The following is a 27,833-nucleotide window of genomic DNA, read 5'->3' as shown; positions in this document are numbered from 1 at the left end:
GCTCAACAGCAACAGCCACAATAAAAAAAGATTTTTTGAATGTTTTTGCAGTAAAGAAATGATACCTGTTTGAGGAGATAGGTAATATTTACCCTGACTGGACATTGTGCAATGTATTCATGTATGGAAATATGGCACTCTATAAATATATTTCTATTGTGTTAAAATGTTCAAAATCATTTTTAAAAACGGTAGGTATGTGCCCTAGAGCCTCCCAAAAATTAGATCAGATAGACAGAGACCAATAAGGAAAGCTTAGAACAGACAGGAAACAGTCAGCTTGGACTCCCATATACCTTACTAGGTAGGACACAAAGATTAGTTACTCCTCACTAAGGTATTGAAGATTTCTCTGCACACCCCTCCTAAAACTGTTCTGTTCCTCAATTGTTAACATATGGCATGTTTGAGTTATAAGCCTGTTTGGACTATCCTAAAATTCACAAAGTTCAGTAAAAATCACGCTTGAATACTATAAGCTGCTAAATATAAAAATGAAAATAGACTCGAGACAGCTGAATAGTACCCTATAACCATTTTAAGGTGTATAGCAGCCGGTTGTGTATAAACTAAAATTGAAATGTCAGTGAAGTAGTCATAGGATGTGGTTAAGAACTTGCATTTTCTAACATACTGGTCACTCAATACCATGTCAATTAACTTCATGATGCTGTAAATTGTTGTTGAAGTTGTGTAGTGGCTTTTCACTGGAGGGGATGATATTCTGCCAGCTCTACTTTCAGACCAGGGATGGTCTCCCAATGAAACTGTTGAATTTATCTGGACAGTGAGATGCTGAACTCTGTATGGTCCATGCCCGCAATGAAGGAAAGCATGACTGGATATGAACTGTACTACTGTAACAATATGGAGGAATTCAGTATGGGGGGGGAGGGCTTTTTGGAGGGGTTGGGGAAATCCTAGAGTCTATGAAACTGTGTCATAAAACAAACAAGAAACTGTAGGTCTGGAAGTGGCACTGTGTAGCAAGCCATGCGTCTGTCTGCAGCACCAGCAGCCCACATGAATACCAGTTATATTCCTGGTTGCTTCAGTTTCCATTCAGCTTCCTGCTATGGACTGGGAGAGCAGTGGAAGATGGCTTAACTCCTTGGGTCCCTACATCCACATAGGAGACCTGGAGGATGTTCCGGGCTCCCTGTTTGGGATCAATTCAGCTCTGTCCATTGTGGCCATTTGGAGAGCGAACCAGCAGATGGAAGATTCGGTCTGTCTCTTCTTCTCTATCTCTAGCTCTGCCTTTCAAATAAAACAGAAATAAATCTTAAGAAAAAATAGAGTTTAAGGAAAGAATGCTTCTGTAGGATTCACAATGCAATTTCAAGACCTCTTTTCAATTAAAATGGAAAATGTGACTTGAATTCTGTTCCTGCTTCTGTGACAGGAGTGTACATTTACAAAGATGCGTTCCAACAGCGCTCTCCGAGTCTTGTTCAGTGGCTCACTCCGTCTAAAGTGCAGAAGTGCATGCTGTCAGCGCTGGTATTTCACATTCAATGGAGCTGAATGTTCTGGACCTCTTCCCATTGAAGCCATAATTTATTTGGATCAAGGAAGCCCTGAAATGAATTCAACAATCAATATTCATCGGACTTCTTCTGGTAGGTACATATTAACATTGCAAAATGTGCTTCAAATTCTGCAAAAACTTATTTGGCTCCTAATATCATATTGGGTCATTAGCCTACTGTTAAGCAAGTTTTCAGTGTGTGATTCTCCACTCTGGGTTGCAAGTCGGAGTTACTTATGCATCTTTCTAAAATTAAATGGAATAAGCATTTGGCATTTGGCAGAGTGGTTAAGATGCAAGCATCTTTGCAGCAGGGTGCCTGGGTTCAGGTCCCAGCTGCTCTCCAACACTGGTTTCCTGCTCTGGTGATGGCTTACATGGTTGGGTTCCTATTATTCATCTGGGAGATCTGAAACTAGTTCCTGGCTTCCTGCATTACCAGGGCCCAGCCCTGGCCATTGCAGACATGTGGGGAGTGAACTAATGAACAGAAGGTTTCTTTTGCTCTCATGCTCTCTGTCTCTCAAATAAATAAAATTAATACATAAATATGTGTTTATGCAAACATATAAGTATATACACACATTTTAATATAAATGTCTGGATTTCTTCCCTCACCAACAGACTCAAAATCTTTACAGTTTAGAGCCAGAATTTTTTTAAAGGCTTATTTAGTTTTATTGGATAGGAAGATTTACAGAGAGGAGAGACCGAGAGAATGATCTTCTGTCTGCTAATTCACTCCCAAATGGTTGCATTGGCTGGGGCTGAGCCAGTCTGAAGCCAGGAGCCAGGAGCCTCTTCCGGGTCTCCCATGTGGGTACAGTTTCTCAAGGTTTTGGCTCATCCTCCATGGCTTCCCCAGACCATAATCAGGTAGCTGGATAGGATGTGGAGCAGCCAGGACTCAAACCAGTGCTCATGCAGGATGCTGGTGCTTGTAAGGAGGAGTTGTCAGTTGAGCTACTGTGCCAGCCACAGCATTTGTCTTTTTCAAAAGATCTCCTGGTGATTCTGGTGTGTTTCAGGGTTGAAAATTTCTAAGTTCAATGAGATAGCAAAACAGCCAGTAATATCATAAAGAAGGAGTTCTTAACCTTGGCCACACATCAGGCTTCTTTGGGGATCTTAAAAAGACATCTTTGCCTAGATACCACTGCTTCAGGGGACCTCGGGGTGGCCAAGGCCATGGAACTTTGAACAAGCTCCAATTATTCTGTTGTGCAGCCACTCTTGCAAACCACTGGTTTCCACAGATCAGAGGACTGACTGGTTGCCCTGGCTTGTCCTTTGCAAGAGGGGATGTCTGCTGAATTTATAAAGGAGAATTTCCTTATCGTTCTTGTAGTCACTGCTTCTGCCTAGGAAAAAAGGAAAAGACATTCCATCAAGTTATGGTTCACTTAAACTCTTAGGGGTGGGTGGGGAATGTTGGTTTGTTTTGTTCTGTCCTATGATTCAGACAATGCCAAAGAATATAACGGTTTTAAAATGAAACAAATACCTATTCATCTCACCTCATAGGGAAACTAATATCAGTCTTTGCTGGTTATTTTTCTTGACTTGCTGTGGGGGTGGGATGCCATTCCTGGCAGGATCAGAAAGTATGCATATTGCTGTTTCTACTGCCCTCATTTCTTGTAGGGACTGCTTACTACTGCTGCACTTAAAAATGACCGAGGAAAGAGACCTCTTATTGGTAACCAGAAGAAATGATAAATTCAGGTTCCTCGGGGGATATGCTTCAGATAATGAACATCAAACATTGTGTTTTACATATTTATCTTGATTTATTTGAAAGGCAGAGTGACAGAGAAGGACAGGAAGAGAAAGAGACAGAGATAGAAGTCTTTCACCCTCTGGTACACTCCTGCAATGGCCAGCACTGAGCTATGCTGAAGACAGCAACCAAGGACTTCATCTAGGTCTCCTACGTAGAGGGGCAGAGGTCACTTGAGCCATCATCTGCTGCCTTCTCAGGCACATGAAGCAGAGTAGCAGGCATTCTGACCAACATTCAGATGTGAGATGCTGGCATTGCAAATGTTGACTTAACCTGCTATGTCACAAATCCAGCCCTAGCAAATTTTCCAGAAATTAGAAGCCAGCACCTGGGCAGAAGTCACTGCTCACGACACCAGCCTTCCATATCAGTGGCCTGCTTTGAGTTCCAGCTACTTTCCAGAATTCCTTTAATGTGTATCCTGAGAAGCAGCAGCTGATGGCTCAAGTACTTGAGTCCCTGTTACTCATGTGGGAGACCTGGATGGAATTCCAGGCTTTGGTCTGTCCCAGCCTGGGTTATAGCAGGTGTTTAAGGAGTTAATATGTACATGGAAGATAAATCTGCTTCTTGCTCATGACCATGGAATCACTGTTCAAGACAGCAGGAACCACAGCCGCACTCTCTCATATCCCCAACCCACGGTTTGAGCAGATTAGAAAGTCTCGCCTGACCCATCCCCAGAGTCCCTAGGGAGAAGTGAAATAATTTCTAGTCTGTGGGTGCCACTTGACACTGCACTGAGAATATCAGATAAATTGGAGCTGTGAGCCTGCTGCTTAGTTCTCCCAGCTTTGGAAGAGACCTGATCCAGAGCCAGACCCCTGGGTTCTGAGAGACTTGCCCTAGATTTATGGATGAGCAAGAGCTGACAAAAGCAGGTTGTTTCAGACCTGCAGACCCACAGCTCTGCTGAATACACTAACCTCAACCAAGTAAGAAATCTTGGCAGTCACCTGAAGTCATCCACCCTACTACTCAAGTGTCAGGATTCATCATAACCGCAGACACTCTACAATTCTTTTTTCTCTTTTACATAGACATCCAGAGTACCCTGTTTTATGCTTGTTAAAACTGACACTGGAGGAATTATTTATTTAATATTGTAGGAGAAGAGTCTTGGTAGGATATAGGTTGTATGTTAGTCTTGAATTTAAAGCCCAGTGTGTATTGGAAAGAGCTTTCCTAAAAATGGACTTGTATATCAAATAAAAATTTGGGCTTTTAGAAAATGTAGGCTTCCTCTGCTTAGTCAAATACAGTGTGTATGTATGTGTGTGTGTATGAGAGAGTATGTGTGTGTTTTAGGCTACTTATAGTTAAAGAAATTCTTGTTTTGTGGTTGACACATGTAAGGAAGCTGGCTTTTTAGCATATGCTGCAGAATGTCCAAATATGTATCTTTTTAAAAACATTTGTATACCAAGACAAAAAGAATCTTAATAAGAACCTTTATAGAGTATTAGATGTTTTAAAATTAGTCTTTCTTGGAAACAACTATGATCTAGCTTTCTAAAGTAGTAAGATTTGCTAACTCTTTAGAAAGAACAGCTGTAGGAAATCTAAACTTTGACCTCTGTTTTGCAGTGGAAGGACTCTGTGAAGGAATTGGTGCTGGATTGGTGGATGTTGCTATCTGGGTTGGTACTTGTTCAGATTACCCGAAAGGAGATGCTTCTACTGGATGGAACTCAGTGTCTCGCATCATTATTGAAGAATTACCAAAATAAACCTTTAAAAGTTCATTCCCTACCTCTTATTATATCCTTAAGTGGCATATACATCTGAAGGAAGAAAACCATAGACCAAAGTGTGATTTCACACTTTTTTAAAATTTAGAACTATTCATTTTATTTCAATAAAAAGTGGTTTGGGGATTATTTTAGTTGATTAGAATGCTTTCCTCTTATTCTCATTCCCTGAGCCTATGATTTGCAATGTCATTGTGATCTCTAGTTTTTCCTATTCTTAGTGTTTTTATAACATTTTTAAAAATATAAAAAGTCTTTGTATAAGTTGTAAATGTTTAGAACTTATTTTACGTGTGCCAAATAAAATTTATTTCAAATGACTTTATTATCTTTAAGCTAATTATCACTAACATTGGAGTTTTGGTACTTTGGATCTGAAAGGTTGTATAAATCACCCATTTAACCATCATATTATTTCTTACATGTGTATAATATGGTTTATTTTAAGGGATACAAGGACAAAAAGGTATTTATGTGTCAGGAAATACATCAGCACTTTAAGAATTTTTGTAGAACAAAAGGTGAAAAGACCTGATTGCTTGTCATTTAGAAAAGAAGATCAGATATAAAAACAGCAATAAATCAAAGATGAGTGTCTCAAGAGTGGTGTGGTTGAGCTGAACAGGGATCCCTTCCCACTGCAGGATCAGAAGGAATCCATGACAGTGTAGGTGGAAGACTGATGAAAGTTAAGTAAATTTTAATAGAGTTGATTCTTTCTTCCTTTACGAAACTCTACATTGACTTAACTCATACTTCACTCTTTTTGAATTATTTTACTTCTATTGCCTTAATTTGCACTTTTCTTTCTTCTCTCTCTTGTCTCTGACTTAACTTTCTTTGCAATTAGATCTCTTCTCATGGCCCTCTCATTTCTATGCTGAAGAAATTGCAAATATCACCTCCATCCCCAGTTTCCTCCAGATGTTCACTTCCAGCTGCATACTGGGTGGCTCTGCTAGGCTGTCCCACTGTTAATGCAAACTAGGCATGTTCAAAGCCACCCTCTGGTACCCAGATCTCCTGCCTTCCCTATTACTTGTTTTCCAGTATTTCAAAACTGAAACTTTTGACATCTGATTCTCCTCTATATTCGCTTAGAAGTCCCTTTGATTCTCTTCAGACATTTTTCAAATGTGTCCTCTTTCATTCTAATGGTCACCAGCACACTACTTGAGTGGTATGACCATCTACTGCAGAGGATGTAAGCATGAGAAAAAAAATACCATATTGGTAGAGCAAGTTCTTCAGTGGACCTGTAAATAAAGTGGCCCAGTGGTAGGAATGGAGGCCATGTATGTAGAGTGAACAAGGTGGAATTTCCTTTATCCAGGGTAACCTGGTTAGCCTTACTACTGCGTACTTGATTTGCCAGCAGGAGAGACCAACGAGAGACCAACACTGAGTCCTTAATAAGGCAACTTGCCCTAGTGACAGGCTGGTTCCATCAGACCTTTCCCACCATGTGGGGCAGAGATGTGTCCTCCGTGAAATCTACATATATTTTCATATAGATTTACCTTCTCTGCTCACAATACTTCTGTTAGCACTAACATTTGTAGATTCACCAAATGCTTTCTGCACAGCATTGCTGCTGATCAAGACACTGCACCAAATAAAGAGAAACTGCAACAAAGGAGCCCACTCTGGAGCTAACTGATCTCACCAGACACCCCCAAACCTGGCAGTGGTGAAAGAAATGGCTTTATTAAAGATTCATTATCAAATCAGGAGACAAGTTCCTGATAGAATGGGATTCTGTTTTATGGGATGTGGTACATACTTTGGAAGACAAAGCACTACAGAAGTTTATCTTTAAAAGTTCTTGGAAACTGGAAATAAAATATGTTTACATTGGCACAAAACTTAAAATTTATGCATATCTTTTCCAAATATGCTTTCTTTGTGAAATTTTGGCGACCCTTTGTTTTTCCTATGACCCAATATAAATGGTAGAAGTATTAGTCAATAATTCTCTATTCTCTATGGAACCAAGAAATTAGATAGGTGGTATGAATAAGTGATGGTTAGATGAAGAGATCTACTAGAGGGATTGGCTAATGCTATTAGGAAAGCTGATCATCCCCCTAGAGGCCACCCGGCTGGTGATCCAGGGAAGCTGTTGATGTAGCTGTGCTGGGAAGGTCTGAGAATTAGGCTGGGATCTGCAACCAAACTGCAGTGTGCCCTCTTCCAAGTTTGTCTTTCCTTGGTTACCTTCTCTCAGCCATAAGGTACTTACTTAGAGCTTTGTTAACATATTCATAATACTGTACATAATGTAAAAATTCTTCAAGCTTCACCCACTTAGTTCACTGTTGTGTTCTTCCTCCTGTTTGGACCTAAATTGATGGAAAGGTAGTTACCTGATTGATATCCTTGTTCATTTTCTGCTGTAGTCGAATATCACTGAGTTTACAAGAAAAGCAGGTTTATTTGGCTCATGATTCTGAAGACCGTAAGATGTGATGGTTGATGAGATCCTTCTTGCTGGTGGAAACTGTGCTGGTCCGGGGGGTAGACGACATCATACAGGGCCTCTTCTCATGAAGCCAGACTCACTGGATGAGCATACAGCTCTATGGTCTTATTTTACTTGAATAAACTACCGCAGTCAGACTGAAGGTTCTGTCCTCTTACCGTCTCACCACAGTACGGCACTGCAGCATAAGTTTGGTGGGGACACTGAAACCACAGCAGGCAGTTTAGGACAGGAAGTGAGCATGAACAGCACTTTTTCCTTGGTCATAAGCTCCTTACACAGAACCATTTTGCCCAATTCCTCCTTGCTTTAAATTTTGCAAGGGCAGGTCCTAAACAGTGTTATCTGTGGCTGGATCAAAATATCTGTGTGATCTGGGACTTAATATATTTTTTAAAGATTTATTTGTTTTTATTACAAAGTCAGATATACAGAGAGAAGATCTTCTGTCCAATGATTCACTCCCTAAGTGACTACAATGGCCGGTGCTGCGCTAATCCAAAGCCAGGAGTCAGGAACTTCCTCCAGGTCTCCCATACAGGTGCAGGGTCCCAAGGCTTTGGGCCGTCCTCTACTGACTGCTTTCCCAGGCCACAAGCAGTGAGCTGGATGGGAAGTGGAGCTGCCGGGATTAGAACCAGCGCCCATATGGGATCCTGGCGCCTTTAGGGCGACAACTTTAGCTGCTAAGTCACGGCACTGGGAATTAATATTAGCCTCACCACTATTAAAATAATATTCCATTCCCTCTACTGCTTGTCTGTGTCTTAGATAAGATATGAGTGTGAACCATCAAAAGCAGTTTGCTGCTTTTCCTTTTGACATGCTGAGTGTAAACTGGTTTTATAACTTCCTTGCCTTGAGGAGACAATGACATAACTAACATAAACCTGTCACATTTGATATCATAAAACATTATAGGGAAAATCAAGATGGCAGAATAGGGTAAGGACATGCTTAAATAGATGGAGAAGAAACATTAGCCAGGATAAAGCAGAGGGCACATTCCAGGAAATAGGAGAAGACAGATTGACAGCAGAGGGACACCTGGAGACTAATGGACACAGGAAAGCAGTGGAGACAATGGTGTGGTGTTGTAGTGACCAGATACCCCCAGCGGCATTCAGCCAGCAAAGATCTGAATTCCACCAGCACCCAGGTGGGAAGGGGAGTTCACTGGGAGGTCAAGAGGTGAACTCAGTGAAAGAACAGCCCGTCCTGCTGGTTTATTTGATTTGACCAGGAGCAGACAGAACAGCAGGTCCCAAACCAGCAGTGTAAACAGGGTGGATTTCACAGCTCAGACCCGTAGCAGAGCCAAATCGGGTGCCATTTTGTGTAGGGAGAAAAAGGACTGTGCATGTACTAAGCTGGGAGTGAACTTGTTTCTGACTCAGTGATTTGCAATGACGTGGTATCCTACAGTTTCCACCCAAAATAGGTCCACGTAGCCCCCAGACCTAACAACAAGCAGATCAAGAACTCAACGAGTATCACATCAGGTGCCATTTTGTACAGTCTCAAAAAGGATTTGACACTGCAGGGACAACAGTGAACTGTTTATGCAATGAGCTGGGAGTAAACTCACTGAACTCAGTGCATTGCACTGGTCCCACAGGGAAAATAATACCAACTTTGGCATCCTACAGGTCAAAATAGGTCTGTGTGGCCCTCAGACCTAATGGTCAACAGGTTTCAGGAAGATCAGCACCAACAGCCTAGCTATTTAGGACACATGGTGTTTCCCTAATCCTGGGAACTGCTCAAACCGGAAGTGGGAGAAAGGTACAGACAACATTGCAGCCTTAGCATGAGATCACAGGAGGTGGAGAGTGCTGAGCCAGGAGCTGGCACTACGGAGACCATGGTGAAAGTCTAACATAAGAGCCCAGATCTGAAACTCACTGGAGGGAGTGGCACAAGTGACTGCAAACAAAGAACCATGTACCAACCACAATAAGTAAAATCAAATTGCAGACTTGTGGGTGACACAGCTTAGAAACCTGCCCTAAGGAGAAGAATCTGCTAACCAGAAGTACAATGACCAAGAGCAAAAGACAGAGGCACAATGAATATTACTGAAGACTCCTCTGCAAAGGAGCAAATCTTTGCCAACCTCAGAGTTAACTGAGGAAGACATCAAGAAAATGGGGGATACAGAATTCAAAACACTTGTTATAAAGTTTCTTCTTAGCAGTGAGAAGCACATGCAGGGATTTAAGCAATATGTCACATATAAGATAGCAACACTGAAACAAAATCAAGTCAAATTATTGGAAATGAAGGATGCAATAGAACAAATTAAAAATTCAGTGGATGTCTCAATGGAATGAAGGAAGCAGAAAAAAATCTCAGAATTGGAAGATATTTCTTGTCACCAGGAGAAAACAAGAAGTTCAAAGCAGAACTGGGTCAAGCTAAAAAAAAGGTATTCGAGAAATAAGAGACACTACTAAAAGGCAAAATATAAGAGTTATTGGAGTTCCAAAAGGTGCAGAAAGAGAAGCTGGATTTAAAAATGTATTTAATGAAATAATAGTAAAGGAAAATTTCCCTAATCTGGACAAAGAATTGAAAAACAACATGCAGGAGAGGCACAGAACTCCCATCAGGGTTGAACAAAAGTGATTTTCACAACACATGATAATCAAGCTCTCTTCAACCGACCATAAGATCCTTAAATGCCATGTGAAAAAAATCAAATTTTCTATACAGGAATGGCAATTAAATTCACAGGAGACCTCTCACAGGAAACTCGATGGGTCAGATGTGAATGGAATGACATATTATAGATTCTAAAAGCAAAACATTGTCAGCCCAGAATAACATATCCAGTGAAGCTTTCCTTTTTCTTTGAAAATGAAATAAAATTCTTCCACAGTAAAGAAAACTTAAAATACGCCTCTTCCAAACTTGCCCATCTAATGATACTTAAAGATGTTCTCTTGACAGAGAAAAGGAATAGCACATACCAAAACCAAAGGCAAATGTGAAGAACATCCCAGTAAAATAACAGAAGACTAAATCAATGAACAACCCATTGCTAAAATGACAGGACCAAATTACCACCTATTTATATTAACCCTGAATGTAAATGACTTAAACTCATCAATCAAACTTCATAGATTAGTAGACTGGATTAAAAAAACAAAACCCATCTGTTTGTTGCCTACAGGAGACACATCTTACCAAAAAAGATCAGTGGAAATTATATCTCATGGATTTCGATGCCTTTGTTTTTACTTTCATTTCTTCAAAACACTTTTTTCCTCATTAAATTCTTTACTGACTCATAGATCACACAGCAGCATCATTTTCTTCAAGAAGGTTCTTGATTTTCTTTTTCATTTCTTCAGCGACATGTTAGTCATTCAGTAGCATGTTATTTAACTTCATGGCATTGTAAATTTCTATTTTTTTCTGTTGTTGATTTTGTTTTGCTGCTTTTCTTTCCTTTTTTGTTAGGTAGCTTTTTACTTAAGGGGATGTAAAGTAACTGTGTAATATAGACTATCATATCCAGATGTGAGGATAAAATGCAGTATGCATCTCTACTTCCAGATCAAAGATGGACTCCCAATGAAATGTTAAATACATCTTGACAATAGGATGCTGGATTCTCTGCCATTGTCTATACCTACAATGATGGGCTTATGACTGCTTATGAAGACCTATACAATTGTAATAATATGGGGGAACTCAGTGGGGAAGAGGGGACCGGGGGGGGGGCGGTTAATTGGAATCCCAGGTCCTATGGAACTGTAAAATGAAATGATAATAATAAAAAATGAAAAAAGAAAAGATTTATAGAGGTTGAAACCTCAAAAATGTTGAAGTTAAACTGCAGCTACTAGATGTCTGATTTTGGCAGTTATCTGACCTTTCTCTTTGTTTTCCTTATCTAGAAAAATGGCCTAATAAAGTGTACCTGACAGACTTGGAAAAAAAATGTAATAGGAAGAATTTCCAAATTATCCAACTTTTCTGTGTCTGAGCCTTCCACAAGAAACTTTTGCTATTTTTCTGTCTTCTGCTCAATTATCTTTCTTTATGCTTCTCATAAGAACAGCATTGTTACAGGTACTTCAGAGTCAGTTCCTATTTATTCCTTTAGAAAGTATCTTAAAACTTTATATATTTTCTGCATGTTACTTAACACATTTGTAGCAGACAGGCATAGAGGTGAAGTAATTATCTTGCATTAGCTTGTAATTGTAAAAGACGCTTTGTTGTGAAAGTGGCAATAGTGCATACTTTATTTGGAAGGTTTTATATTGAATAATGTATGCACCTTCAAAACAGAATTCCTAACTGATGACTCATGAATTAAAGTATACTTCTTAAAGCTGATGTTTCTTTTAGTGTGGTGTTTAAAAAACATGCCTTTTTAAATACCGATGGGCCACAAAAGCCCAACGTAATGTAATACAGCTTTCTTTTCAAAGTTTGGCATCCATCATTAGATCACATGCTCAGGTGCAGAGTTCCAGACAAGTTTGTTTGCTTTTGGTCTGCACAAGTCTTTTCCTCATTTCTTTCTAGTTCTCATTTTAGTAATCTGCTGGTTTTCTCTTAGCCAATTTCATCCATTCTTCCTTAGGCTCAGAGAGCTTTTTCCAAGCTAAAGTTTGTGACCATTTTCTATTGACCTCCAAAATATAAGAAAGAAGAACCCTTAGTGAAATGAATCCCTGTAGGTTGCCCCACCCGCTGAGTTGCCTGCAATCTGTCTTCAGCCTTTATAATTTGAATGTGGTCAAAGTGATCGGAGGCATCAATCTTCGCCCTACTGAATTATTGACACAAATGATAGCATCTTCTTTCTCGAATTTGCTCTTTTCATCTGATTGGTCTTCCTCTGTAACCCATGTCTCTCTGTTTTAATCACTCACTCCTCTTTTCTCTTTTTCTCAGTAAAACCTAAATACTGAGAGTTCTCTAGTTCTGGCCCATCTTTGAGCTATCTCTATTTCATTGCCACCTTGACTGACAACTTACTGCTTCAGAGAGCCCACATATGCTTTCTTTGCCCTCTTTGACTGCATCAACTGTGTACAAACTACCATCAGCTCCTGAAAAACTTCTTAACTTGGATCCATGCTTCTCTTGCTTTGCATCCTGATTGATTCTCCATTCAATCACCAGATTGATTTTTCATGAAGTTAAACTTCACCCCTAAGATTGTAAAGCTTGACAAGGTCTGGCTGCTAGTAATGTTTACTGGCTCAAGCCCTGGTGGTAAACTATTTATTTGGGTTAATTCACTTAATTCTGTCAATATCCTCCAGCCATGTGCCTTTAATATCCTCATTTGTGACAAGCACTCTTGGTAACCCAGATTTCTTATAGAAGACTGGTAGACCCATGGTCCAGGTACTGAAAGTGTTGGCCTCAAAGAGCTCACAATTCCACCCTAATGTGGAAAACACCTCTTGGCCAAGGACAGGCACCCTGGCATCCCTCCCCATTGCTGCCGTCTAGACTGCCTGATGTGGGAATCTAAGGGCCCATCCACATGCTTCTGTGGGCAGGCCTTCTGTGGGCTAATTCATTCTGCACAGTGGCTGGTAGGGTCAGGCTGAGGCTTTTGAAATTCTGTACCTGACTTAATCCTATTTCTTTTGCTTTATTGAAATTTTCTCCTAAAAGCAATCCCTCAATCACTTGTCCAAGGATCCCAATCTGAGGTGCTGGTACCGAGTACCTCATTTATTTACAGATGAAGAAACTTCAGACAGAGGTTGAAATGATTGCTTAAGTTCAAACAGCAGAAAAGCTGAGACTTGAAACCAGACAGTCCAGCCTTCCAAGCTTCTCTCTTGGCACACCTTACAGCCCTGTTTAATCCTGTTTTAAGGCCTTCTGTACTTCCTATTCTGTCTGTTTTGAATGTTTCCTATTTCATTGTGGCTTGCTTCCTCTATTATCTCCTAAAATAGACTTTCCCTGTCTCTAATCATCCTAAGATGTCCAAATCTAGTTTTTTTTAATGGTATTTAATACCTGAAAGCAGACTGAGGCAGGTGTTGTGGTATAGCATGTTAAGCCACTGTTTGGGCTTAACAGATTGCCTGCAATCAAGTTCCAAAACTGTATCCCATCCACCTTCTGGGAGGCTACAGATGATGGCCCAAGTCCTTGAGTACCTACCACCCAGCTGAGGACTATTTAAATAGTTTTCCCGAGTTGTGGCTTTGGCCTGACCCAGGCCCAGCTGCTATATGCATTTGTGAAGCAGTAAAAGGAAGCTCTCTTATCTCTTATCTGTCACTCCTTCATTTAAATAAATACAGCTTCAATTTTTAAAAAGACCAATAGTCTATTATGCATATATTTTTTGATTTTCTGTAACTTACACTAAAGTGAAAATTAGGAGGGCAGGAATGTTCTCATTGTTATTGTTTATGTCAGAACTCTTACAGGGCTTGTAGAAATTTTTTCATTGTATATTCTTAATTTAGAGCTGTGGGTAACTTCATGCATATTTATTTACTACATAATCTTGTATGCTTTTTGAGGACAAGAATTATGTTTTATTAAAAATTGGGGGGTAATAGGAGGTATTCAAACAATGGTTCCAAATATCACTGTAGCTCATCTGCTTTGTGAATAAATACCAAGATGCTATATGAATTAAGGCATTACCTGGGAGTATTAAAAGAAATCACACTTAATTTATAAAACATCCCTAATAATTGTATACGATATAGTAAATACAATTAGGCACTTATCGTTTTACCTTTATTTTAAAAACAATGTCATTTCAAAAATACAAAAAAATAGACCCATTTTCAAGGAACCATTTAAATTTGGCTTTAAAAACCAAATATTTTATTTACAACAAATAGAGAGTAAACAAGAGCACTCAGAGATGTTTATAATAAAATGAAATAATTACTCTGGCATTCTTTGAGGTCAGGCCTTTATATCTGTAGATATCAACAAGACATATCAAAACTCAATTATGATCATTAATGTAATGTGGATTTCAACCTGATTTTAAACAACCAGCGTAGATTAATCATTTATTTGGGATCCTGGATCTGTGTATCCAAAAACCAAGTGAAAAATTTCTCACTTGCATTCAGTCTAACAAACACATCCCAAACATTCCAGCATCTGTAAAAGATGATTTATTGAGCATCGCCATTAAATTATTTAGTAACATATGCTAATATTAGCTGATGAAGCTGTGTCCTAGAAGTTTAAATTTTCTAAGTTTAAAGATACTAAACCATCTATCAAAAAGAGAACTGGATCCAGGATTACAGTTTAAATTATGAAAGTCTCTGGGAGGAAAAAACAGCTATGAAATGACAACAGCTCTCAGATATTTCTCAGAGAAGTATTTAACTTCTAAAATATATGTAGCTAGTATGTTCCAACTGAATTAAAATTAAAGCACAGTTGCAAAGAATTTTATCCTAACACTTCCCAATTCTGAAAGGTCTAGATTTGGTCCACCCCTTGTAAAGTAAATCCTTAAAATTTAATTTTCCCTTGAGATATGTATGACTTACTAGAAGTCATTTTCTTGCTATTGCACAACAGTCAGTTTTAAAGCCAATCCAGGCAAATGAGTTCAGAAAAAGCAGCACATTTTACTAATCCATTTATCAAACTCTACACTTGGTATCCGTTTTAACTTTGTATTGATGGTGGTCATTTCAGGCAGAGATAGCAAGTCCCATTCAAATAGCGAAGGCAAAAAACCAGAGAAATATTGTGGAGATTCACTTCTTTGACTTCTAACGGTTACAGATCCATTTTGTTTATGAGCCATGCTGCTATGCAGCATTCTTTTGGGTTTTACATCCCAAATACAAGGAGCTTTTTGCTGCCTTGGGCAGATATGTTGGAATTACCTTCTTCCAGGTTACTTCCTCTTTTCTCTAAGGTCAAGTAAAAAATGTGAGACATTTTCATACACCACAAAGGTAATACAGCAGGCTGGAGTCACTCTGATCAAATTGGGAGCAATTCCTTTGTAAAATCCACCGATGCCTTCCTTCCTTTACAGGGAAAAAGTGATTTATGCTTAGTTTCTTAACATGCTAGTTTGAAAATGCAAACGTTAATTGCCTTTTTTGAATTATTTTAAGGGTAAGAACAGGCAGAAGCTTTCACTGACCTAAAGCAGTCATTGGAAGTCGTACAGCTTTCATAAATGTCACACAATACTAAATACAGCATATCTAAACATACAGAATTATTTGTTAATGTTTACAATACATGATATGGTAGGATTCTGTCACTTAAGATAAATTAAACTTGAATATTTCATGGATTGAATTCAATTTGACTATTCTAAATATTCTGCCCTGGTCTTTTACAATTAAAGGGAAATGTGGAGATATTTACTTACCTTTCTATAGCAGCTGAACTATTTTCATGTTGAAGAACATGTTTCTCTTCTAAACACAGGGACAAGTACTTACAAAACATGCAGTACCAGCGCCTTCTCAAATGTACTAAGGTAGGCATGTATCTTTTTATAAGCAGTGCCATTCAGTGTATACCTAAATTCTGATTTACTAGTTTTCAAAATACTTTTATGTATCTCAATTTTGTTTTTGCAACAACCTTGTCAATTCAGTCTAATTTTACAAATGAAGCCTTAGAGAAAATAAGCCCAGGGTTATCTAGGTAATAAATGGAAAAGTAGGAACCACCAGCCATGATTTCACCACAGCACATATTTACACTTTCTGCTGTAAAACCCATACTAACATGTGCAAGGTATCTTACTAGAGCAACTTGTTCATACCACATGCTCTCACCTCCAAGTCCTCGCAATCACATCAGTCACACCTTGGTAAATCATATGTTGATCCTGAAGACGAGCTCTCACAACTTGGTATGGGTATGTTGCTGCTACAGCAAATATTTTAGATAATGCTGCAACAGATATATATTCCATTGTACTCTGAAATGACAGTACAAACCATTTATGCTTTTCTTTAGACAGAAATGAGACATACACATTGATAATAAATAGGAAAAAAATATAAATAGCTTCCTTTTAATATGAACTATACAATTAATGGGTTCTATTTTTAACATTTGTGTATCTTTAGCTTATAAATATTTAAATAAAGTTAACATTTATCTTTATAGAAATACTACCAGAGTGTGACAGAATTTTCACTCATTAAATGCCAAAAAAGGAAAAAAAAAGGAAACAATATCACTTTTAAAAGAATTCTCTTACCAGGTGGGCTTCAGGCATTCTATTGAGGTGTTGGTTGTACTTCAATTTCAGTAATTCATAGGCCATAAACTGAAGTGCACCATGAGATGTCCCAAATAGCCCAGGAACAAATCCCTAAATGGCAACAAATTTAGAAAGACCAACCAAACAATATATTTTCAAAGAAATGATGCATATATTTTAAAATATTTTTTCACCCCTCTTATACAGTATTTTAACCAAACTCATTTAAGTTCTTTGTAAATTCTAAGTCCTTATAGAAGATTAAAAATAGCATTTCTACTTTTTTAAAATTAACAACTGGATCTCCATATTTTTCTTTAAACAGTATACATACTAACATAAAGACCTACACTATTAAGAAATGGGATATAAAAGGGAAAATAAATTTTAGAAAAATCAAAAAAATCAAGGTAATAATTAAATGGACTAAGCATCAGTATCCGACAACAAGGCAGTAAAGATGGGGGAAAAAAAGCACAGAATTGAGTGAAAGTAATTCATAATCTTATAAAATATAAGATTTAAAAATGCATTATACCATTCTTGGAAAACAAACTAAAGTTCAAGCTCTAATTTGAATTTTAAGCTAAATATGGCCTTAAAAAATATTTTATCTGAATAAGTAAGAGATGGGAACATGAGAGGGAGGGGGAAAAGAGGGAATATAAAAGGATATTACTGCCATCAGGAGGGGGATTTCAAAAATGCTATCAAGAAGGATCTGGTATATTTTTGGTACTTTTAAATTCTTAAAAATCCTACTAATTATAAGATTCTACTAGGCCCACAGAACTCTTTTACACGCTATATTTCCTAAGTTCCCTGGAGACCACACCTTCCAAGGAGTATGGTAAAGAATGGGCGACCTGGTTGCGTTGAAGAATCACTTGACAAAGTTGCAGACCGTTCTTAAAGCTACCAGTGTCAAGAGTACACAGCTTGTGGAGGTGAAGAGAAACAGCTTATCACACCATTTCAGCACTGATAAGCTAGTCTTCAATTTTCACAAATTGTTTCTTGCCTAAGTTTTGCTTCTTTTTAGGACTGATGTTAGGTAATTCAGAACTGAAACCACAGAGACAATGGAAATGACAATTTTCAGTTATTCAAAATAAATAATAAATCCTTACCTTATATAATCCACGCACACCTTCATACTTATATATTTTCATAAGTGCATCAAACATTCCTTTATATTGCCGCTGTGAGGAACTTACAACTCCATTATACTGTAACATGAGGCGAGTTTTTGTCACCCATAATGGATTTGTAATGCAAAGGGTCATGGCTCCTAAAATGAGATTTAAGCAAATTACTCAGCACATAGTATTGCTTGCTTTTTTACAGTTCAGATTAAGAACAGTGCATTTACACAGGGGATGGAGGTGTACAGGGACTGTACCTGGCACAGGGAGATGTGGTCTTGGAGACACAGTGTTAGGGATAGATGGTAGATTAAGTTTTTGTTGATCCTAAAAAATTCTTTACATAGTCAGTGAGAGGTAAGTTAAAAAGGAGTTTCTACCCTCACACATTGAAGGATATAAGGACAGAAAAGGTATTCTGACCCCTACAATGTGGCCTGACATACAGACTAAATGGTAAGGAAATACCATCTTAAGAACAGGAAATGGCATACACCAGAGGTGGGGAGGGGAAAGAACCAGGAATCTAACATTTCAGTTATTTATGTATGTGCACATGTACATATCCATCCCAGCCTTATCATAATCTTCCATAAATCTACTCAAAGTAAGCTAGTATTCCCTTAAAAATGAAATAACTATGTAATGTAATAAGTTACACATCACATTTCATTAAAAAAATAATCATTTTGTAAACCATGCCATCTGGTTAAGTTTACCGTTTGCTAAGTGTTCTTTCACTACACAAGTATTTATTCAGCCTTGTTATAAGCTGGATTCCTGATAGGAACTAAGTATTTTAAAATGAGTAAGATTAGTTGTTGCCTTAATCAAGATGCAAGCTTTAATAAAACAAGCTGTGGGGCTGGTACACTGGTATAGCAAGCTAAGCTTCTAACTGCAGCACCAACATTCCTTATGGGTGCAGCTGGTTCACATCCTGGCTGTTCTCTTTCCATTTAGCTCCCTGCTAAGGCTTGGGAAAGCATTATAGGATGGCTCACATCCTAAGGCTCCTGCACCTGTGTGGGAGACTCAAAGGATGCTCCTGGTTCCTTCAGATTGGCTCAGCTCTGGCCATTGTGGCCATCTGGGGAGGGAACCAGAGGTTGAGAATTTTTTCAGTTTCTATTTCTTTCTGTAACTCTACCTTTAGAGTAAAAATACAATAAACCTGAATAAAAAAAAAAGAAAGAAACTAAGCTGTGAATTACGAAAGTTTAAGATTTAAAAAGACTTATTCCCACTATGTTTTTCATTCTGATACAAAACATGCATAAGGGAATGGAATTAAATAATGTAATGTGACTAAATTATGTAACCTTTGAAAGCGTATTGATATCTACAAGTATACCTTAACAACAACAAAATTACACTAAATCATTTCAAACTACTATAGTTTTATAATTTTTCCAATGAAGAATGCCTACTTTCTAAGAAACCTCATTTGCTAAATGATTAATATGATTATAAAAGACTATTTAAATTCTGGTGTTCCAAGAAACAAGGCAAACTGAACAAACAGTAAAAATGGAAGTCGAGTTTGTAAGGTCACAGATGGCCTTACCGGCTTCAGCAGCTGAGACCAGGTATTCTGTTGCCTCTAACCGTTCAGCTCTTCCTTCTGTCTTATAGGACTTGATGGCATTGTAACTGAAAAATTACACACAAACAATTTGAGTAGGTGTCTTAAAACAGTAATCTGAATTAAGGTATGTGTAACTTGGGCCAAGCGCAGTTGTCTAGTGATTGAAGTCCTTGTCTTGCAACTGCTGGGTTCCCCATGTGGACGCTGGTTCGTATCCCGCCTTCTCCACTTTCTTTCCAGCTCCCTGCTTGTGACCTTGGAAAGCAGTGGAAGATGGCCCAAAGCTGTGTAGGAGATATGGAATAGGCTCCTGGCTCCTGGCTTCAGATTGGCTCAGCTCTGGCCATTGTGGCCAGATGTAAGAGCTTTCTCTCTGTCTCTCCTTCTCTCTGTAAATCTGAATTTCCAATAGAAATAAATAAATCTTTTTTTTTTTTTAAATAAAGTATATAGAAGTTAACAGTACCCCAAAAGCAAAAGTCAATGTGTAATGCAACCACAAAATAAGAACTTGTCAAGGATGGACATGCTGGTAATTGTTTATTGTTAAGATTACACCCAGTCTCCATACAAATGTATATGGTTAGCAAGCAAATCTCAAAAACGTTAGTCACACACTCAGCAATTAACTAGGACAGGAAAACTGGTAGCAGGCAGGGTTACAGTTGTGCAGAGATTGGACACAAAAGGCAAAAGAGATCAAAGAAGGAGCACTTAACAAACGTGCTGAGCACCCAAGTTCAGGCACTAAGGCTGGCTTTTCACAAAAAGGTAAGCACAGCAGGGAGCCTTCTTAATAGAATACCAAGGACCATTAGTGATGCATAAACAACCTTCATAAAACACAGCAATGCAAGAAGTTCACAAATAGATCACAGAAGACTTTGAGCAGTAGCCAGCATTGAACTTGGTACTGAGAGGCAGGGACAGGGATGCCAAGGGCGAAGACACAGCCAGGGTGGATGGGAAGAAAGGGAACATTGCCACCCTGCAGGGGAGCACTGAGACTTGGGTTTTATTTAGCAGCAGATAATCGCTGAATTTTTCTCTGCAGGTGTGTCAAATCAACTTATTTCCTCTAACTTTGATTTCTACTTTTTCTTGTTAGAAGACTTCCGTTGAAAAACATTAAAATTTTTACTACTACCATTTGAACATTAAATAAGGAAAATGTTTCATCATATGGCTTGTCCTTAGAAAGTCCCTTGGAGAATCTACATAACCCAAATTCATACAGAATATATATGAGTAAATATGTAAAGTTTCACACATCTAAGCATGGCTTGGGACTGAAAATAAGAACAAATATTTAATTACTACTAAAGCTGAATTTTATTTGGCTTTCCCTAAAAAAAAAGTAGCTTAAGATTAGTTTGGACACTGCCATATGCTTATTATAAAATGCATGACAAAGGAGATAAAAAGCAAATATACTAGGCATTGATGAATACGAAGCGTAAGCTTCTTCATTCAAAGGCTCAGTTTCAAATCCTAGTGGGTGCTTAGAGCAGTGTGTGCCCCGTACTGTATGCCATGATGCCCTTTTACATTCCAGGAGCTGCATGTGCCCACCCTGGGAACTTGGTGTAGCTTCTCCAGAAGTCATGTGGTAATAGTTATTTATGTGGTGATGGTAACTGACAGGCCAGGAAGTGAGGCTGGGAAGAGGATGGAGTACATCAAATCAGGGGAATGAGCCAGTAAGCCTCCAGCCCCAGCAGCAACACCGTGGCGTCTGCGTTTGTTCCTAAACAGTTATCTTCCGAGGTATCAGTTCCCCCAAAGACTCCAAGGTCTGTCTTCTTCTACTTTCCAACTTCGTTATGAATCAAATGTACTTTTGGAAGATATCCCTGAAAATGTGGTAGAGGCGAAATAAGCAACTGTCTCATGATACTTCAGAATTTACGAAATCTGCTCATCTGGGCTCGCTCCAACTGAACTCTCAAATGGGGAGTAACTTACTCAAGTGATCTTCCTTTATCAGGATGGATATCCATAAAAATGAAAATTCACTCGGTTTCAGGGTCCTCCAATTTCTGCCAACACTTTAAAAACTTATTAAGTAACAAATTTGACTGATTCAACTTTTTCTAGTGTGTTTTGACTCAGACAGGTTCAAGAATACTGATATGGCCAAAATACCTAAAAAATACTCAAGAGGTAATGTAATTTCATTTTGTACTTCCTGGAATTAGCTGTTTCTCAAATAGTTTTAAAAAGCTCTGATGTTAAATAACAGACTGATGGAATTATAACTCCTTATGAAGGACTATACTATTGTAACAATATGGGGAAAATCAGTTGGGCAAAGGGGGATTCTGGGGGCAGGAAATCTCAGATTCTATGGAATTGCACCACAAAATCCAAAATTAAAAATTAAAATAAAAATGCTCTGATGTTGTATGTGCATATTCTACTTATAAAAGTAATCAGCAGAACAGTTCACCTTCTTCAATTTATCTCAGGGAGACAGCTTCTGTAAAATTATTTTCCTATCTCCTCCCTTCAGCTTTTTCCTATTAAGTAATTTTTCCCAGACCAAATGCCTGTAATAAGAACTGATAGAAAATAAAGAAGCCATTCTGCTCTTCCTGACCCTTGAAAATCCAAATTAAATGACTCATCTTGCTAATTTATCAACTGATATATAACAATCACCAAAGCAAAAATGATTAATGCTATAATATCTCCCAGATCTACTCACAAGAAAAAGTAGAGTCCCCAGGATAAACCTGCACCCCACACATTTGGGGTTACTCCTTGATACAGTCCCCGTAGTCCATCAAGCTTCCAAATGGTAGTCAAGCAATGTAAAATGCCTTTATATTTTGGTCTCAGTTCCAGTCCATCACTCACTGCATTGAAGGAGAAATAAAATAAGAGCCAAGTTGTAGCTCTGAGCCACACATAAATAGATAACACACTGTTTAAAGATCAACCAAAACAATTTATTTTCCAAGACTATTTAATGCTTAAAAATTAATTTTTATAAATTTATCCAAGTGTGTATTAAAGATATATTATGCACTCAAATAATATTTTAGGAAGTATTTTAGTAACTCTTCACACAATCCGAAAGCCTCTTTAAATAAACCTAACACTTTTTTTGTTATCAATATACATGATTAAGAATTTGCTTGCATATTCACATTTGAAAATACCTGTCCCAAAACAAAATCACCAAGAGACTCAATATCAAGGATGCTACAAAGATCCAAAGAGAGGCAGAAAAGAAAATGTAGAGGCTACAGTAAAATACTTCCCTAGAATTCTTTCTATTTCACACCAATGTAAACACAAAGCAAAATCAGAATAGAAAGTAGAGGGGCCCAGCAGCGTGGCCTAGCAGCTGAAGTCCTTGCCTTGAATGTACCAGGATCCCATATGGGCACTGATTCTAATCCCAGCAGCTCCATTTACCATCCAGCTCCCTGCTAGTGGCCTGGGAAAGCAGTCAAGGACGGCCCAAGGCCTTGGGACCCTGCACCTGAGTGGGAGATCTGGAGGAAGTTCCTGGCTCCTGGCTTTGGACTGGCACAGCACCGGCCGTTGCAGCTCACTTAGGGAGTGAATCATTGTACAGAAGATCTTCCTCTCTGTTTCTCCTCTCTGTATATCTGACTTTGTAGTAAAAATAAATAAATCTTAAAAAAAATAAAAAGAATAGAAAGTAGAAATGTATTTCACTTGAATGAATCCAAAAATGAACTAGTCTTCCCCATCCTTAAGAAGCTGCTCTTCAAGTGTCTGGATGAGTGGATGCGCTCGGGGAGACTGTCAGCCAATGGACCTTGAATTTTCTCAACCTTGGACCAACGAAACCAGCAGCGCCTCTATCAAAAAACTATCAAAACCACTCAAGTAATAAATACCCTTGGACTAATTCTCCACACTGGAGTTTCAAGTGGACATTCCCCATCCCCAGGTACTGACATAGTTAGGCAGCTGGGAGTGGCCTCCTCCTCCCTTCCTCCCTCCCTCCCTAGAAACAGGAGAGACGGGGAAAAAAAGGAAAATTGGAAGCATTTGTCCCACACACCTTCCCCCATGCCTCAACCCTCCCCACCTTAATCAATGCTCCTCATGGGCGTGTATCCTTGTCAACTATATAAAAAGCTGCTCTTATTCTAGTGTTAAGTAATGACAAACACACAGCACTACCATCTAGGCCTGTGTCGGATACCTGGACACAATCCATGAATCTGTCTCCCTTGCATCCTCTCTGATCAGTTAACAAGAAACCTTTCTTAGTCCCTTCTACATCGCAGTTCACAATGCCATCATCCTACTTTCAGACACCATCAATTTTCAATCAGCAACGGCATTTAATCTTCTTGTCAATTTTTTGCCTGGGAAAGCAAAGCATAAGACTGCTCAAGTTCTTGGAGCCCTGCCACCCATGAGGGAGACCCAAAGGGAGTTCCAGCTCCTGGCTTTGGCTTGGCCAACTCTAGTCATTGTGGCCATTTAGGGAGTGAGCCAATGGATGGAAGATCTCTGTCTTTGCCTCTCTTTGAAATTCAGCCTTTCAGAAGTAAGTCTTAAATAATAAACTTGATGTCTTCATACTCTGTCAAGGTGGGAAATGGAACATTCAAAATAGGAAATGAGGGAATGCAAGGGACTACTGAAAGACTATTCAGTGAAGTGTGAGCAGGTATTCAAAACCACAGAGAAGAATGCAGCTATTAATGGTTTCTTTGTTATATTAAATATCTCAGCAATAGGCGAAAAGGATTAGGAGCTTGAGGAGCTTGACTTGGGAAGGAGGGGAAATAGATTTATTGTTGGATGGGTGAAAACAGCTGGTGCAAATACAAGATGTATCATACAGCACCTGGCACCATCGTGGAGAACAGTGGGGATCTGGTCTAGCTGAATTAGGCTGGAAAAAAGGGCAAGGGCCTTTTAGAAATGTACCACATTTCCCCAATATTCATAAGTTGAAGACTTAATTCCCAATGTGACTGTATCTTTGAGGAGATAGTTAAGGCTAAATGAAGATATAAGAGGAGAGCTTTGGGCTGAAGGAACTCATGTCCTTACACAAGGCTTAGACACCAGGGGAGCACGGCCATCTCCCAGATTTGAGGTCTCATTAAAAACCACGTCTACAGACTCTTTGCTCTTGGATTCCCAGTCCTCACAACTGGAAGAAAATAATTTCTCTTGTTAAGCTGCACTGTGGTATTTTGTTTTGGCAAGTCTTAACTGCTAAAAATTTCTGAAAATCACACAAAAATGTGGTTATTATCTCAAACCTTGTATTTCAAAAACCTAAGTCCAAATGTGCTTAAGATAACCAGTACGTTTTCTTGAAAGGCAATTCTAGTGGACCCAAGGAACATGACTCTGAAGGTGGAAAACCAAGAAGAAAGTAAAACAACTTCATGATTGTCTTAAAGAGATATTCCACTAAAGAATTCATATGTACGTCTAACCACATCTCACAAAACTTTCTCAGGCCTATAATCGCATTAAAAGATGCTAACAAGCACAAGCTAAAGATGAAAAATGTTTGGTGAATGGGACAGAATCAACACAGGGAACACTAATTTTGGAGGAAAGATACGTAATGACTAAAAAATGAGCAGGCAGCAATGCTATCCTAATACAACTTTATTCGCTGGACAGCAGTTTTAATCCTTTTATCTGCCACAGATACACTGAAACTTATGTGTTAATAAAACTAATCTTCTCTGCTTCCACTCTTTGCCAGTATTTTTTTTTTTAAATCACAAATGGGTTAAGAAATAAGTTGAGTGGCTTGCACTGTGGCATAGCAGTGGAGTGGATAATGCCAAACCACTACCTGCAACTCCAAGATCCCATATGTGTGTTTGTCAGAGTGTCCGCTGCTTCACTTCCCATCTAGATCCCTGCTAATGACCTGAAAGCACTGGAAGGTGACCCAAGTGTTAGGATATTTGCCACCCATGTGGGAGACCTGGATGCAGCTCCTGGCTTCAGCCTGGACCATTGCTGGAGGGAACCAGCAGATGGAAGATCTCTGTTTCTGTTCCCCTTTAGTTCTGACTTTCAAAATAAATCATCTTTTTCAAAGAGTTAACTATGCAAATTGCTAATATTATTCTTTAAAAGAGATTGCAATAAACAAAAAAACAATGACAAATGACAACTTAAGTGGCAAGGATAACTATTATTTCACAAGGTTGAAGCAGGGGTATGTTTACTGTGTGTAAGTGTATGCAACATGGATAGCAAAGGCAAAATGTATTTCCTGTTAAGGGTTCTGGTCTGGAATGTTTGAATATTACTCCAGACACTGTTTCCTTTCAGCCCCACTTTCCCCTTAGAAGCCCAACTATCCTCCATCCTCCTCTAATCTCCTTCTCATCAGAATTTAAACAGGTTTCACTCTGCTGAGTTAAGAGTCTCCTCTAGGATCACTGTGTACTCCTATTGAGGAAAAACAACAATCTCCGCAGGAACTTGCTGGCCTCTGGGCAATCAGGTTCTGCCTCACTCACCAGTTCAAGTGCTCTCCTCAAGGGCCTCGAGTACACTTTGGAAGTCCTCTTCACACACCCCTTAGCAGTACCTGACTTTGCTGACCTACCGCAGCTTCTTACAGCATGTTTCACACCACACCCTCTTATCTTTGTGTGTGTGTGGGGGGGTGCATTGCATTTCTTGTCCTTCTTTTGCCCTGTGCATCATCATTCAACTAGCCCCCACCCCACCCCAAAAGAACTCTTTCCAATCAACAGGGGGTGGCTGTCCAAACACTAGGTAGAGTCAGCTGCCAGGCTGCTTTCATTTCTTTGTCGCTAGTCTTGATCCCATTCGCAACATCCCAGTCCTGGCTATTGCTTTTACATGGCATAAAAGATCCGTTAATCTGTGAGCTTCTTGACTTTCTGGAGTCACTCTTTATTTCCATCTCTGGCAATGTTAGCTTGCCCTTTAGCTAGGAGCGTAATGAGAAAAGTTCTTTGCTCATTGCCTTATCCTAGTAAATGTTCAGTGGAATTACTTTTAGTAATGATCATTATTATTTGTGCATGCATCATAATCTCCAGGAAGCTATCTGCCTTTCTGGTGTTTTTCCCTAATGGCAACCTTCCATCCTTTTACTGATTTTCTGTCCCTGAGTGGCTTCTTGCCTCTCCTGTGGGGAAACCTTACCCTCTAAGCATCCATGGAACATACAGAAATACACCTGGCCATCAATCACCTTCATAGTCCACTTGCATGCCTAGGGTTTAATTTACATTTATTCCACTTTGCCCCACATTTTATGTCTAGATGTGTCTTCTAGGTGACAAAGTCCCTTCGAGAGCAATACTCTATCAGGTATATCTGAAGCCCATACAACACCTAATCCAATTAAGATAACTCAAAAGGTTGGTAAAGTTATCAGAGGTTATCTTTGAAACTGTAGATATGAAAAGATTAACTCTGGTCTTTTTCCGGAATCTGGTCCGGAGCTGAACTTACCAGGCTGTATTCCAAACGGAGGATTGTGTCCCTAACCATCTGCGAAAATGAACGCCAGATCCCGGGCGCCCGCAGTTTCCTTTCGGTATTGCTGCCAAACACGTGGCTACCCTAACGATTTCACAGCACCTCCAGTGGAGACAAGTCCTTTCTAAAAGCTCAGTGATCCCTTCCTCAATTTACAAATCAGGATCTGACTCCCACCTTCCAACCTCAGCCATTTGCAGATTTTTGAACGCACACTCGCCACCCCTCAGTCTTGGTGGGCAAGGGAGTCAGGGGACAGATGTTTTATTCGGGGTCCCACTCCCCACCCCAGTCCCCCTTCTTCAAGTCTAGTTCAGGAGAGCCAGGACAGACCCAACATCTCCTTTTGAGTGTACCCCCCGCCCCCGTCCTACCCCACCACCCCCAGTTCGAGCTGACAGGCAGAAGTAGCGGTCTCAAATTGCGGTGGGCTCTTACCCGCGAAGCGGATCTTCACGAGGTCCAGCGGGTGCAGCACCAGGTTCGACAAGACCCCGCCGCTCACGCCCGCCACCAAGTTCTCGTAGCGGACGTGGTAGAAGACCGTGCTCCACGGCGACGATGGGGACGCCGACTGTCCCTGGCCGGTCATGGGCTCGGGGCCCGCCGACACCACGGCGCCCAGGGCCGCGGAGGTAGTGGGACGCGATGCAGTGGCCGCCACCGTGGCGACAGACCGCGGGCGCGAGCCCACTTCCGGGGTCGGCGAGCTGAGGGTCGTGCCCACTCGCGTGGCGGGGGCACTCGTGCGCGCACAGCAGGTGCCCGGGCACAGCCGCCCCGACGTCGCCGCCGAGAGCACGCGAGTGGCGGGTTGCCAGGCTCCACCGAGTCCCCGCCCCGCCCCG

General features: G+C 39.7%; 2 protein-coding genes across 3 annotated transcripts in view; one reads left to right on the top strand and one right to left on the bottom strand.

Moving 5' to 3' along the window:
• The window catches only part of LOC121167603 (collagen triple helix repeat-containing protein 1), an 11,759-nt gene extending 6,462 nt beyond the window's left edge, over window positions 1-5,297 (top strand). The window contains exons 3-4 of the mRNA XM_040997107.1: window positions 1,406-1,622; window positions 4,902-5,297. Of these exons, the coding sequence (XP_040853041.1) occupies window positions 1,406-1,622; window positions 4,902-5,044 (360 nt within the window). The 3' untranslated portion in view covers window positions 5,045-5,297. The remainder of the gene's footprint in view (window positions 1-1,405; window positions 1,623-4,901) is intronic.
• Window positions 2,315-27,833, bottom strand: LOC121167600 (mitochondrial folate transporter/carrier). 2 transcript variants are annotated; one of them, XM_040997103.1, is made up of 8 exons: window positions 27,424-27,833; window positions 22,202-22,352; window positions 19,474-19,559; window positions 17,892-18,052; window positions 16,759-16,872; window positions 16,328-16,473; window positions 15,413-15,559; window positions 2,315-2,892 (listed from the first exon to the last, which is right to left on the bottom strand). In XM_040997103.1, the coding sequence occupies exons 1-7, from the start codon at window positions 27,575-27,577 to the stop codon at window positions 15,424-15,426; spliced, it is 948 nt and encodes a 315-aa protein (XP_040853037.1). In that variant the 5' UTR covers window positions 27,578-27,833; the 3' UTR covers window positions 2,315-2,892; window positions 15,413-15,423. The 2 variants fall into 2 exon arrangements, with proteins under 2 accessions (XP_040853037.1, XP_040853036.1); XM_040997102.1 differs by lacking the exon at window positions 2,315-2,892 and having other exon boundaries at window positions 14,453-15,559; window positions 27,424-27,832.

Source organism: Ochotona curzoniae, unplaced genomic scaffold, assembly GCF_017591425.1.
Source record: "Ochotona curzoniae isolate NIBS_2020 unplaced genomic scaffold, NIBS_Ocur_1.0 patch4, whole genome shotgun sequence".
Classification (NCBI taxonomy): domain Eukaryota; kingdom Metazoa; phylum Chordata; class Mammalia; order Lagomorpha; family Ochotonidae; genus Ochotona; species Ochotona curzoniae.
The sequence above is the reverse complement of the archived record's forward strand: the minus strand, read 5'-3'. Positions and strand labels throughout refer to the sequence as shown.

Excerpts from the sequence above, each read along its gene's own strand:
- LOC121167600 (XM_040997103.1), bottom strand. The coding sequence starts at position 27,577 with ATGACCGGCCAGGGACAGTCGGCGTCCCCATCGTCGCCGTGGAGCACG. Across the intron at positions 22,353-27,423 it reads CGTGAAGATCCGCTTCGCGG|TGAGTGATGGACTGGAACTG; the intron begins GTAAGAGCCCAC and ends CCTTCAATGCAG. Across the intron at positions 18,053-19,473 it reads GGTCTCAGCTGCTGAAGCCG|GAGCCATGACCCTTTGCATT; the intron begins GTAAGGCCATCT and ends ATCTCATTTTAG.